At 38.4% G+C, this 12,856-nt stretch overlaps 2 protein-coding genes and 1 pseudogene across 2 annotated transcripts; 1 reads left to right on the forward strand and 2 right to left on the reverse strand.

The window, feature by feature from the left end:
- Positions 1-448: 448 nt before the first annotated feature.
- On the forward strand, positions 449-3,091 carry LOC149101349 (uncharacterized; annotated as a pseudogene).
- A 14-nt stretch (positions 3,092-3,105) lies between these two features.
- LOC149101350 (uncharacterized) lies at positions 3,106-4,788 on the reverse strand. Its single transcript, XM_089276240.1, has one exon. The coding sequence runs from the start codon at positions 4,733-4,735 to the stop codon at positions 3,155-3,157; it is 1,581 nt and encodes a 526-aa protein (XP_089132366.1). The 5' UTR covers positions 4,736-4,788; the 3' UTR covers positions 3,106-3,154.
- A 5,868-nt stretch (positions 4,789-10,656) lies between these two features.
- LOC149101351 (uncharacterized) lies at positions 10,657-12,601 on the reverse strand. Its single transcript, XM_089276282.1, has 2 exons — positions 11,813-12,601; positions 10,657-11,350 (listed from the first exon to the last, which is right to left on the reverse strand). Exons 1-2 carry the CDS (start codon positions 12,309-12,311, stop codon positions 11,319-11,321), a joined length of 531 nt encoding a protein of 176 aa, XP_089132408.1. The 5' UTR covers positions 12,312-12,601; the 3' UTR covers positions 10,657-11,318.
- Positions 12,602-12,856: the final 255 nt, after the last annotated feature.

The raw sequence follows: 12,856 nt of genomic DNA on the forward strand, positions 1-12,856 counted from the left end.
GACTAAATGGATCACATAATAAAGGAAATGGAACCAGATAACAGGCACCGTTTAACCGCAGCGGTTAAATTGAGACGTTTTTATGTTTAAAATTGGTTTAGTAGGAAGCTTTGTTGAGTTGTACTCCGAAAATATGAAGCAAACGTGCGACACCAAAACAATATTAACGGGATTGAAGACATAACATTACTGACTTGACTTGAGATTCCCGCTTTTAAAGATTCCCCGTTTTAAAGATTCCCGCTTTTAAAGATTCCCCATTTTAAAGATTCCCGCTTTTAAAGATTCCCCATTTTAAAGATTCCCGCTTTTAAAGATTCCCGCTTTTAAAGATTTTCCATTTTAAAGATTCCCCGTTCCCCGTTCCCCATTCCTATTCGCCGATTCCCCGTTCCTCGTTTTAAAGATAGCCGCTCAAGCTGTATGTCAACCACAAACCAATTGCCCAATTTCAAACCGAGAGAGACTGGCACTAATTTAATTTTATCCGGACGGAAGTGGCCTTTTGGCTTTTCTTTCGTGACCTTATGACTTGCCTTTTCTCGACAACATGGAAAGCAAATCAAGTAAAAAGACCGCGAAAAAGGAAAGCCAGCCCGAAATTTCCCTTGGAGAAGTTAAAACGAAGGTTATTTCCGAGGATCCATCGAAGTGGAGCGTAGAATGCCTTCAGAAGTGCTTACTTAAACTTGGGCAAAGTGTGTCTGGATCGAAGGAACTCTTGGTCAAGAGAATCGTTAACCTAAAAAAAAACCCACTGATCTTGGATAAGATTATATTAAGGAGAAAGAAATCCTTCAAGTTCAAATCACGGCTCTTAGTACGCAACATTCCGCCACCAGAAGCAACCTGGACATCAGATTCAAGTCATTATCCAAAGGTAATTCATTTTTGTTTTGTTTTGTTTTTTTTTTTCACTTTTAATGTTTGCGTGAACAAATGAGTCTTACCTGTTTCTTATTTTGATTTTTTTTTTTCTAACCAAGAATTCCCATTGAAAATAAACTGTTGTAAGTTCTATTTAGACTGGTAATTTGCGAGCTGGGACTCAATGAAGTTTATTTTAAGTATAGCTGTTCAATGTATAATGGGTAGAATTTTTGTTTTAGGTTACAGGTGCCATGATCAAAAATTATCAAGCTCTCAAGCGCCAAGGTAGCCTAGGTCAGTACCGGAAAGCTCTCCGCATGTTCAACAGCAGGAAAGTTAAAACCGTTAAAGTCTGCAAAGAAGGAAGTTCTATTTTCGTAAAAGCACATATATTTAAAAGTTTTACACCTACAAACAATGGAGTAACAAGACCTGCAGTTGTTCTGTTCCAGGATGGTACACCTATTAAGGGCCACTGTGAATGTGCAGTGGGACTTTCAGGGTTATGCTGTCATGTTGTTTGCTTACTGATATATCTGCAACATTACACCAACCATGGAGTTAAATTTCTTGCTCTTACTTGCACTCAGAAAATTCAAAAGTGGCACAGAAAGGGTGTAACAAAGCAAACTGAGCTGTGTCATGTACCTCTGTCCCAACTCTGAAATGTGCGATCATCCAGAAAGACACTGGACAGTTCACGCCCAAAAAGAAAGTTGAATGTTTCAAATGACCAAGCCTTGTCAGATGAGTCATTGGAGAAAAATGATTGGTCGAAACGTGATATCGATGGAATGGTATCTAGAATCAGAAATGGGATTCAAGAAACTAAGGTTAACATTGAGAGCCATATCTATGACCAGCTAAAGAAATATGATGTGAAATCTGGGCTTTTTGAGCAGCTGCATTACAATTATAATTACAGATTAAAACAAGCCCTTCAAGATCACAACTATGCAAAGGACTGCTTTCATGATGAGCAAGTGCTAAAGCCAAGATTTTCTGCGAATGATTGTGATGTTTGGCATGCACCTTTGCTATTTAATGATAACATTGTTGAAGATCCAAACACTGAAGATGATCAGCTTGTCACAGGAATGTTAGCCCCAGCTGAGGATCAACATGCCCCTGGTGCTTCAGTGGCAAAGAATCAAACTATGTATGAACATGAAACAGTACATTTGTATGTTAAGCAGTTAGAAGGTATTGTTGAGGCTGCTAAGGGTAATCTTGTTAGTGAGGGGGACAAAAATACCAAAGTTCTGTCCATATCAGTTCCTCCCTTGAAACCAGTTTATGCATTTGGCTTTAATTACCATGAAGTCAAACAAAATACCCAAGAATGGTTTCATCTCCGTATTGGAAAAGTAACCTGCAGTATAATAGGTAATCTGATTGGACTTGCTGGAGAGAAAGAGCACTTGCATTATTTATTATGTGTCAAAAACAAAATAGATCCTAATAAAGTTAACCCAAAGAAATTTGCTAGTTTTACCAGAGGTAGACAGTTTGAGGGTGAAGCTGTTGAAGCTTTTGTAACAGCAACAAAACTGCCAGTCACTTCATGTGGTTTTTTTGCCCACCCAAGTGATATTAACTATGGGGGAAGCCCAGATGGTGTTGGCCTGGGTTTTTTATTGGAAGTTAAAACAAGGGTGGCAGGGAGTGAGGGACCTCTCATCGCTATAACAGCTAACCATCTTCTCCAGACAAATTACCAGATGGCAATCACTGGAGCAACTATTGTGTTTTTGCAATCCTATCATCCTGAAACAAAAAGCTTCAATCTATTTTTAATACAGAAAAACAACTTGCTTCTCACTGTTACAAAAACCATCATTGATCACATGATCACTGAAAGTATTATCTGTGAATGGCCTCATGAAGAGAACAAACTCCTTAAAAAGCTGGGTGAGCTGAATGTTGGCAGGGTGCCAACCTTTCAAAGCACAAAACCATTGAGATCATGGGTAAAAGAAGAAGCCAAAAAAGTAATGAAAATCGACATAAACTCTTCAGATTAATAATCTCAAATTTGTCTTAAAAATAGCTGTGAAGGACATAAGCAAGCTGACAGAGATTATTGTTGGGTTACAAACATGAGCTCTTATTTGTTCTCTGACCATCTGCAGCTCATTTGCATTATGCTACAAATATAGTACTTGTACAAAATGTTAATTTAGAAATCAAATATTAAAACTGTAAAGTGTTTTCTGTTTATGAAGATAACATGTCTTGTAACAATGCCTGTTAGCAGGATATCGAGTTGTATTTAAATGTCATTTTACTGCACTTTGCTGTCTTGTGTTTCCTTGGGACCAACAGGTTTCTTAGTCAAGTTAACAATGTGTGCCAGTGCAATCCAACAAATTCCAAGAAGGTCAACTCTCCCTGAAGGCCAGCATTTGTTCAAGATTGACCAGTCACGAATTCTGCCAATTGCATTTTCATTATAAATGCGAAGGGTTGCAATATCAAAATTTAGATTTATGTCATTTTCATCATACTGACAATTGTTCTTCAATGGTGGCCTGTTGTGATGTACTCCCATTTCATGACATAAATCACTAATTGCAAAGCCCTTATCAGTCATAACCACCTTTCCCTTAGGACAGTAGTCTATAACTCCAAGTTGTTCAGTGAGTTGTTCATCTGAGATTGACCCAGGAAAAGCATCAGAGCATTTGCATAAAGCACCATGAGGAAAAATCCACACAGATACTTTACCAGTTGTGTGATTTTTGTAATGGCTGAAGGTGAGGTTATTCAACTCAAAATTCTCCGATTGAGCAATCCAGGTCTCTGTGTTGTCCCCAAGAATTCCACAGTCAGCATACCCTGCATCAACAAAAACTCTAGGGAGCAAAGCTTCTATAAAGCCAGGCAATGGCTTCAGATTAACTTCGTCTAGCACACAGCGAAGGAAAACCATCCAAGCAACAAACACTCTTGAAATAGTTGAGGAACTTCCACCTACTAACTTGGCCATAATGACTAGATCCACTGCATGTCTTGCCACAGTCAGTGTGACAAGGAGTTCTGTTCTGTTGTCAAGAAGTTTATTATGTGAATCTAATTTTTCCAAAGTTTGAACACAGTCAGGATACAAAATCAGATGTAAGAAAGGAATCACACATGCAAAAAGACAGTCAAATTCATTCACAGTGAGTCCACACGTGTCAAAGAATTCCTTTTCCCTGTTCTTCAAGCAGTCATAGGTGAATCTTCTCTTATTAAGGTCGAATTTCATTTCTTTTCTTTTCTTTTCGAAAGAATCTATCTCAAACTTCATTTTGTCTTGTAAGGCTATCATTTCCGTTTGAAGCTTTCTTAGCTCTTGTTGCAATTTGTCAATACAACTATTTTTCTGCTCGAGTTCTTTAGTTAAACTCTCAACCTGGCATTTTAAGCTGGAATTCTCAGCTTCCAGTTTCTCTGATAAAATTTTCCTTTTCTTAACAGGGCGTGAAGGAAGCGGCGTCCTACTTGCAGGGGCTTTCCTCGGAATACTCCTCACGGTATTGGCATTCGACGAAGCAAGAACCGTTTTTGTACAGTCAATCTTCCTTTTCAATTCCCTAGATGGTTTTTGGGAGTACTCTTTTTCCAGATTAGCAGCATATTCTTTTGTACAAATTATGTCTGGCAATTGATTCTTGTTCTCTCGTTTCCCCGAGCTCCAGTGAGCGCTACATATAACATGTTTTCTCCAGTTAATATTTTCGTTCATAAGAACTTTCCTATATCCTTTTTGAAGCTCAGGATCGCTGGGCAAAGTGTAGTACGTTATTCCTTTAGTTCTGTAATTATTCGTACACAAAGAACTGGCACAATTCCAATGCCAAGTTTTCGTGTAAGTCGCCATCTCTACGCCATCAAATTGAAGTGCACTTCCGTCCGGCAAAACCGATAACTTGTGCCAGGCTCCCACGATATGAAATCAGGCAATGAATACCAAAGGCGGCGAATCACTAATGCAAATAGAATAGGACAAGCTGAGTAAATAACTAAGCGTTAGCAATAAATGATCCCACTAAGTGTCAAGTCATTAATGTTATGTCTTCAATTCTATTGTTTTGGTGTCGCACGTTTGCTTTATATTTCCGGAGTACAACTCAACAAAGCTTCCTACTAAACCAATTTTAAACATCCAAACGTCTGAATTTAATCCTTAAATAGTGCCTGTTATCTGGTTCCATTTCCTTTATTATGTGATCCAGTTAGTCTAGTTTTCGCACGAGTTGAGATAAGTGACAATAATGTTGTTCTTTAAGCTAGTGACAATTGATCAACACTTGTCAGTTGAGGCACTCCAAGGTGGTCTTTTAAAAAGCCTTGATCCATCTTTCAATTAGATTCGATTTGATTCCATCTTATTTCAGATAATTGCCATGTAAGTGACCTGCGTGCCCTCCACGCATTCATCCTTGCAGCGCTGTGTGTGTTTATCAGTGTTGAGAACGAAAAACAAATTTACGACATTTACCCTCAAAACTGTTCTATCAACTTTGCCCAGCACTTGTCTAAGCACGTGTTTATAGCATTCAATAATAAGGTTGCTTTCCAAGTTAATAACCAGTGTCGCCTTCATTGCGTCTCCTTGAAAGGGTGCTACAGGGCAGAACTAATTCGCCTTTTTTTCTGTTTCCTCAAGAGCCAGCTTATCTTATGCAAGTAAAGTGGAATCTCCTTCTAGTCAGCTGTTTATAGGAGAATATCGTTTCCTCACTTGAAATGATAAGCCTTTTACCAAAATTCTCATATTTGAAAGCTAAGCGTTTTAGCTAAATCATGCAATGTCAATGCGCGTGACATAAAAATAATCCCTTTTGTTTGGGGAGGACATAACTAAACTTAGTGAGTTTTTTAAGCCACAGATGGGCGATAACCCGATTAACCCTTGACTGTGAATTCATGTGAGCTGTATCAATGTTTATCATTTTAAAATCTACTATCCCAGTACAACGTCGACTGCAACAAGATCATCTCAATAACAGATCAGCAAACATGACCGGAAAACACAAACCATTATTCATTATGAGTTTCCTTTTATACTCTGAATCTAATCAGGAAATTGTTTTGAATGTTCAGTTTATTTCTATCTTCCCGCTAATTGCGTTTTAAACTCAGGGTTTTTTTTTAAACCTTATATGTAGACAACATAAGCTAACATAACTGAAATTGACAAGATGTCTTGGGGTTCAAATCACTTGAGTCTCCCGTTTTTGGCGACTTAGGCACGATACTGGTACCGTGGCTGCCAACTTCGAACAAGGACGAAACACAAGAACTAATTTTTATGAAGGCGGAGTACTCAACTCAAGCCAGTCATAACATACGCCCACCCAATCATGTGATCGTCCAAAGAGACATGGTTGTTTCAGTCCGCACTAAGTTATGCAGATTCTATGCAAGCCTTATGCCAAAGGACATGTAACGTACTCAAAACAATTTCAAAGCATGATATGGGAATTACTACCTAGAAAACATTTGTATGTAAGCTGAGATACTAAATTATTTAGCCCTGAGGGAAGAATTAAAGAGTACACTGAAGCACACAAACGGAAGTCTTGAAATGAAGAGATGAATACATTAAATACGAGGCTCAAAAGAACACATGTCTGACAGAGAAATATCAATTTAACCTGACTCACCTACGATGCGAACTTTCCGAACATCATACTTCCAGGTTAACAGTTTAGATTGTGCCGTAAACCCATTCGCCGATGGTGCTCCCTACAGAAAGGCGGCCTACGCTATTGAGGTCGTTTCTTTAGGCAGTGGCTTTATATGACATTCCTAATCCATGTCAGGCAGCTGGTGTTTCTGTCAGGAAATGAACCGCCCCGTGGCTCGTTAATTGCTGTCATCAATCAACTGTGATATCCGTCTCAGACATTGGCATCGGAACCTGTTTATTTTTGTTTCGTTGCTCTTTGTGATCTTCAGGACAGGTTGAATTAAAATCTTGTATTGAACAGGCGGAAATGCCAATAAGAGATTAAATTGTTGCGCAAGTTGGATCGAAGTAGTTTAATACTTATTTCTACACGGAAAATAAGCTATTCTTTGAAATGCTAGAACTAGCTGTAAAAATTCCATACCTCGGCGGTTAAATAATGTTAAAAAAGCTAGTGTTGCAAATCCAGATAGTTCTCAGAGTCGCACTCGGAAATTATGACAGTGACATTTATCGATTTATAGAAGTCATCTCAAAGCTTTTGGTTCTGGATTTTTCGACCCAACAAAACAAAATTGCTTCCGTCCGCAATTCTTGTGCGCTTTCCGTTTAATAGCTTAAAATGATGAAAAACATCTCTTGCCGTGGCTACAGTTTCAGTGCAGCAGTTGCAAATTCCTTAAAAGTATCAAGTTCGAGGGAAAATCTTGTCCATGCAATGGATTTTGCATCGTTCAAACTCTTCTCTGTAGCATAATTTGAATCTGGCTAGAAAGTGTGAAACTCAACAAACTTGCAAACAAACTGTGCCCGGGGGAGGGACTCCCATACGAAAAAAATACCAGGGTGCTCGTCGGAAATTTTGAAAAGAACCCCTAAGAGATACCAAGATCCATTCTTGTGGGCTTGACTTGGAATTTTTTTCTCCTCTAAGAGGTACCAATTCTTACATAACACATTTTCTCCTAGCCAGGCATATTTTCTCGGCTCAATACCCTAAAAGGCACCGCACAAGCTGTCACTGGGGACCTTTTGAGGCTGAATACTAGAAGAGGTACTAGAACCGCTTTTTTAACCGCTAAAAGGTACAACGAGCATCCCCGTCATATTTATAGTGGAGTTCCCCCCCGGAAATTGTGAAGCACCTTCCCCGACAGCAGGAGATTCACTCATCGCACGATCATGAAATTCTTCATCACGTGATCAACGATGGGTGCAACGGCCTGAAAAAAAAAGCCATTTCAACAGAAGTCTGGGATCACTAGTATAATCATGAAAAAGAAATCTCCGTAGGTACACATCAGCACATTTGTATGAATCGATAACCAGCGTTACCAAATAAAGGATTGATTCATTGATTGATTGACTGACTGACTGACTGATTGACTGATTGACTGCTTGATTGATTGATTGGCTGATTGACTGATTGATCGATTGTCTGATTGACTGATTAATTGACTGATTGACTGATTGACTGATTGGTTGATTGTCTGATTGACTGATTGACTGATTGATTGATTTGGTGAACTGATCGATCGATCGATTGATTGATTGATTGACTATACAACATCTTTGTTTTAGTACCTGCCCCACTTCGAAGAGAAATTACTTGATCACGCAAGAATCGTCATGAAGGCTATATTGAAATGTCTTAGCTTAAACAAAATGGCTTTTCGTAGATCCTTTGCGGGCGTTTTGCAGATTCTCTGCAACCTGTGTTTACGAAAATCGAAATTTTTTCTGGTATCGCTGCTGAAGAATGTACCACATTACCTACTGTAAGCGGACCTCCTCGAGTTTTGGCCTTCAACCAAAAGCTGCATTTAAACATTTAACAAATAGCGCCAATTTGATTCGAGTTTTAGAAACTATAACAAGACATCATCTTTAGTTTGTTTTATTTGGAACATTAATATGCTGAGAAATAACAAGGATCAAAATTGTCTTGAGTATTTTTCTATAATTAACATGTATCTGTGAAAAATATCATATCTCTTAATTTCCAGAATCAACAAGGTACATGCACATTAACTGACGAAAATATAACTGTAATTGTTATCTGTATATCGTTATAAACTGAAAAATATTCTGCTTCTTTAAGATATTCATTGTGAAGCGGGTGAACGCTAAAACACTGTGCACTGAACTTCACAAATTTCACAATTTATCCTGATATAAAAACTGTCCTCTTCAGATTGAAAAAAAGTATATCAAACGTACAAGCTATGGATGACTGGTTCTGAACATTTCATTCTCAATATCTTTTATCTTTACATCTTTTAAATTAAATGACGAAGATACGTTAATTCCATTTTTACGACATAAATACATAATACATCCTATCCTATATAAGTTACGAGTTCAAATCCGTTTAATGATCTTAATTTTCACGAAATAATTCTTCAGTCGCATAACCAAGTACAAATATTACTTTCAGTTTTAAAGATGATTTCCAGTCCGTACTGCGCACTCTCGAGAATTTGTTTGCGTTTTTTGGTATGTTTCATGCAAGGCATCACAAAATGTAACAATTCGCCACTACTTACATGAAGTTAATTCAGAGTTTCATGTCAACCGCCTTATGGATGCGAAGCTTTATGTTTCGTTCTTTCTCATATCACTTGATCAAACAACTTCGCAGCTGTAAAAATCAACGAAGCTGTTGGAAAGAGAATTTGAAGGGCCTTAAAGATAAGATATGTGCATTCCATCCAATCGATGTTATTTGATTCGATGGAATGTGAATCGAATAACGTCTATTCGCATTCCAATAAGACACATTAACATCAGGGTGCTGAGACTGCGCAGTACGGGCTGGAAATTATCTATAACGTCACAAATGTTCTTAAACGGACGAATGGTTCGGCCTCAATCTCAAATAGAAGTCTCGAATAAGTTACAGTGTAAAATATTCGTTAAATAATCACACTATTCACGATTGAATTCTTCTGTGGCACATACATAACAATTACGACCACGTAAATACGGTATATCAAGTTACATTTTAACGTCACAAATGTTGTAAGACGGGCGAATGATTCCGCCTCAATCCCAATTATAGTCTGTCGACTAACCACCTACACATATTAGTTTAAAGATGATTTCCAGACCGTGCTGCGCACTCTCGAGAGTTTGTTTGCGTTTTTTGTTTTGTTTCATGTAAGACATCACAAAATGTAAACAAATCGCAACTACTTACACGAAGTTAATTTTCAAGTTTCAAAACAACCGCTATTATGGATATGAAGCAGTCGAAGCGTTATGTTTCGTTCTTTCTCATATCACTTGATGAAACAACTTCGCAGCTGTAAAAATCAATGAAGCTGTTGGAAAAAGAATTTGAAAGGCCTCAAAGGTAAGGTTTGTGGTTCGTAACGAATATCTCATCGAGTGAACCTTATAATGTTTATAAACATTAGGGTGCTGAGACTGCGCGGTACGGACTGGAAATCATCTTTAAGTTTTAACGTAATTCTCGAATTCCAAGTTTGGAATCTGCCGTAAAATAGTTACATGTAAAAAACTTTTTAAATAATCAAAATATTCTCGATTGAATTTTTCAGTCGCAAGTTCATTTCAAACATAACTACCTACCTATATTACTTTAAGTTTAAACGTTATTCTTGAATTACAAATTTGGAACATGGCGTAAAAATTGAAGGTACAAATGAAATCCGTTAAATAATCAAAATATTCACGCTTGGATTCTTCCGTCGCAATTTCATGACAAACAAAACCACGTACAAAACAGAGCTTTTGTTCCTGATGCAGTTCTCAAGGCCTCCGCTTCCTGAAGTCTCTACATTAGGAATTGGACTTATATGGCGCACGTGTTCAAAGAGGGTGTTTTCAATGCGGCGTTTTCGTGTTAACCGTCCCGAAAATTACCCTGTCCTAAATTTACATTCACTCTCTTAATAAGTTGAAAATTCAATGAATAAATTCCATGTTGCCTTGCGTATGTTCAGTAATTGATCGCAGATGACGTCAAAATGTGGTAAAAACAAAAATAATATATATCACTCGAGGCACACGAGGCGATAGCCGAGTGTGTCACAGATTTTGACGTCTTCTGTGATTAATTACTAACTAGACGTACGGCCACATGGAATCTATCCGCGTTACAGAATAAGAAAAATGTCAATGAAGTCTTCTACGTTTGTCCTCCAATTGAACATGAGTAAGAACCAATCAAAAGGCGAGATTAATTCGACTTATGATATAAAAGCATACTGGCGCTGAAATAGGATTTGTCAGATTATAGTTGATAACGGTCTGCTGCCGTCACTCGAAATCAGACCAGCTGAATCTCACCACTCTCTCTCTTTTCCTCCAGACCAGCAAAATGTCTGCCATGTATCTCGTCAGTCACAAAATCGAGTGTTTTAGGGACGCTGCTATTCAATAGGCCACGTTTGATATATCAATATTCTAACATGGCTCCGAGGCTTTCGGGTCAAAATTGGTCCCTCAATTCCCAAAAGAGACTTGGATACGAAGAAAACAACACCAAATATTGTAGTTTGACCTGAAAGCCTCGGAGCAATGTTAGAATATTGATACATCGAACGTGGCCTATTCGTAAAAGAGCCCCCAAACACTCCTTTTATGCAACTGACCGGATTCATCGCAGTAACGCTACACAGCTTCTAAATGTATTGTAAATGTTTATCATTCGTTAATCAGATTAATTAAATTCCATTGGCGATTGAACTTTACTTGAGCTGACAGTTTAGTCGATTGTCTTCGCGGTGGCGCCAATCCCACCTCATAAAGCGTCTGGGATTCCTGTCACCAATACTGTTCAAAGATATCAAGATCACTGTGACTTACAGTTTTTCTACAGCAACAGGGAATAACCCGCCATACAGTAACTGAACACTTACATGCCCATTTAACAAGATCCAGAACTCCATGACTACTTCATATTTACAAAAATACTACAGTCAGCAAACATTCCTTTATACTATGGAAACGAGAAGCGAAACGAGAAGCGAAACGAGAGTTGACGTTTGGTAGAGATAGAAACTGCTACAGAAACAAGAGGCGAGTTCCTCCATGCACATCAAGTTTTCGCATGATTAGTGCTTCTTCCACCGGATAGAAGTTCAGACAAAGTCATTTCGTTTCATGTAATTTTTTTGTTTTAGAAAATATGGCGAAAGAAAGTAAAATCATTAAAAAGATGTAATAAATTATCTTCACGAGATTAATACGTCAATATAAAAAAGTCGTTCATCCTGACTTGAAACTAATACTTACAAAGTATTTGGTCGTCTTCGTCGTCAGCGTGGTACCACTCGTCGTCGTTGTCGACCTCGTCGTCTTCGTCATGTTCGTCGTCATCGTCATGTTCGTCGTCTTCGCCGTCATCGACATCTTCGTCGGCTTTGACATCTTCGTCATCTTCGTCCTCTTCGCCGTCTTCGCCGTCATCGTCATCTTCGTCGTCTTCATCGTCCCCGTCGTATCCTTCGTCGCCATCCTCGTCATCATCATCATCATCGTCATCGTCATTATCATCATCGTCATCATCGACATCATCATCGTCATCATCATCATCATCGTCGTCATCATCATCATCATCGTCATCATCGTCATCATCGTCGTCGTCATCGTCATCGTCATCATTCTCATTGTGATTGATATTGTCATCTTCAAACTTTTCCACATCCTCATTTTCATTATAAGCTTCGCGATTAGCATTGTCACTATCGTTGTAATCGTTATTACCATCACCAATATGCGCATTATCATCCATTGCTTTTTTTTATAACGCCATGGTCCATATAGACGGTGCAATCAGATAGTTATCATGATTAGTTGCTTCCCGAGCGTGCGTGCGTGCAGTGCTGAAAGGAAAATAAAGCATACATGAACTTCTTTTTGAGATCTTCCAGTTAGATACGATTTGATTATATCTTATCTTATACCGGCCAGCCCTGAAGCCTACTTACGTCAACAGACCAGCTTCTCACTGCGCCTGGCTAACAATTTTGAGCTTTTACAGCCGTAACTGACACACTTTTTAAATATAAGTCAACTTCAAACAGTGAGAGAAAAGGAAATTTCTTGTAGACAACAATACACTTCCCCCAAATCTCCGATTTTCAAGGGGGAAATACTATATTTTTGGCGAAGCGCATCTTGGGACAAAGGTCGGAAACGTCATGCACGTTTAAGAAACAACGAGGTTTACTGAGAATTTTACGTTCTAATTTGGGAAAAATCTATTTTTTGATTAAGATGACATTTCTACAGGTGGCGAGCGTGCGAAAAAGGCATTGATTTCTAAGACCCGGACGG

The sequence above is a fragment of the Orbicella faveolata genome, unplaced genomic scaffold (assembly GCF_042242905.1).
Source record: "Orbicella faveolata isolate gen_17 unplaced genomic scaffold, um_ofav_v1 contig_4, whole genome shotgun sequence".
NCBI classification, from domain to species: Eukaryota; Metazoa; Cnidaria; class Anthozoa; order Scleractinia; family Merulinidae; genus Orbicella; species Orbicella faveolata.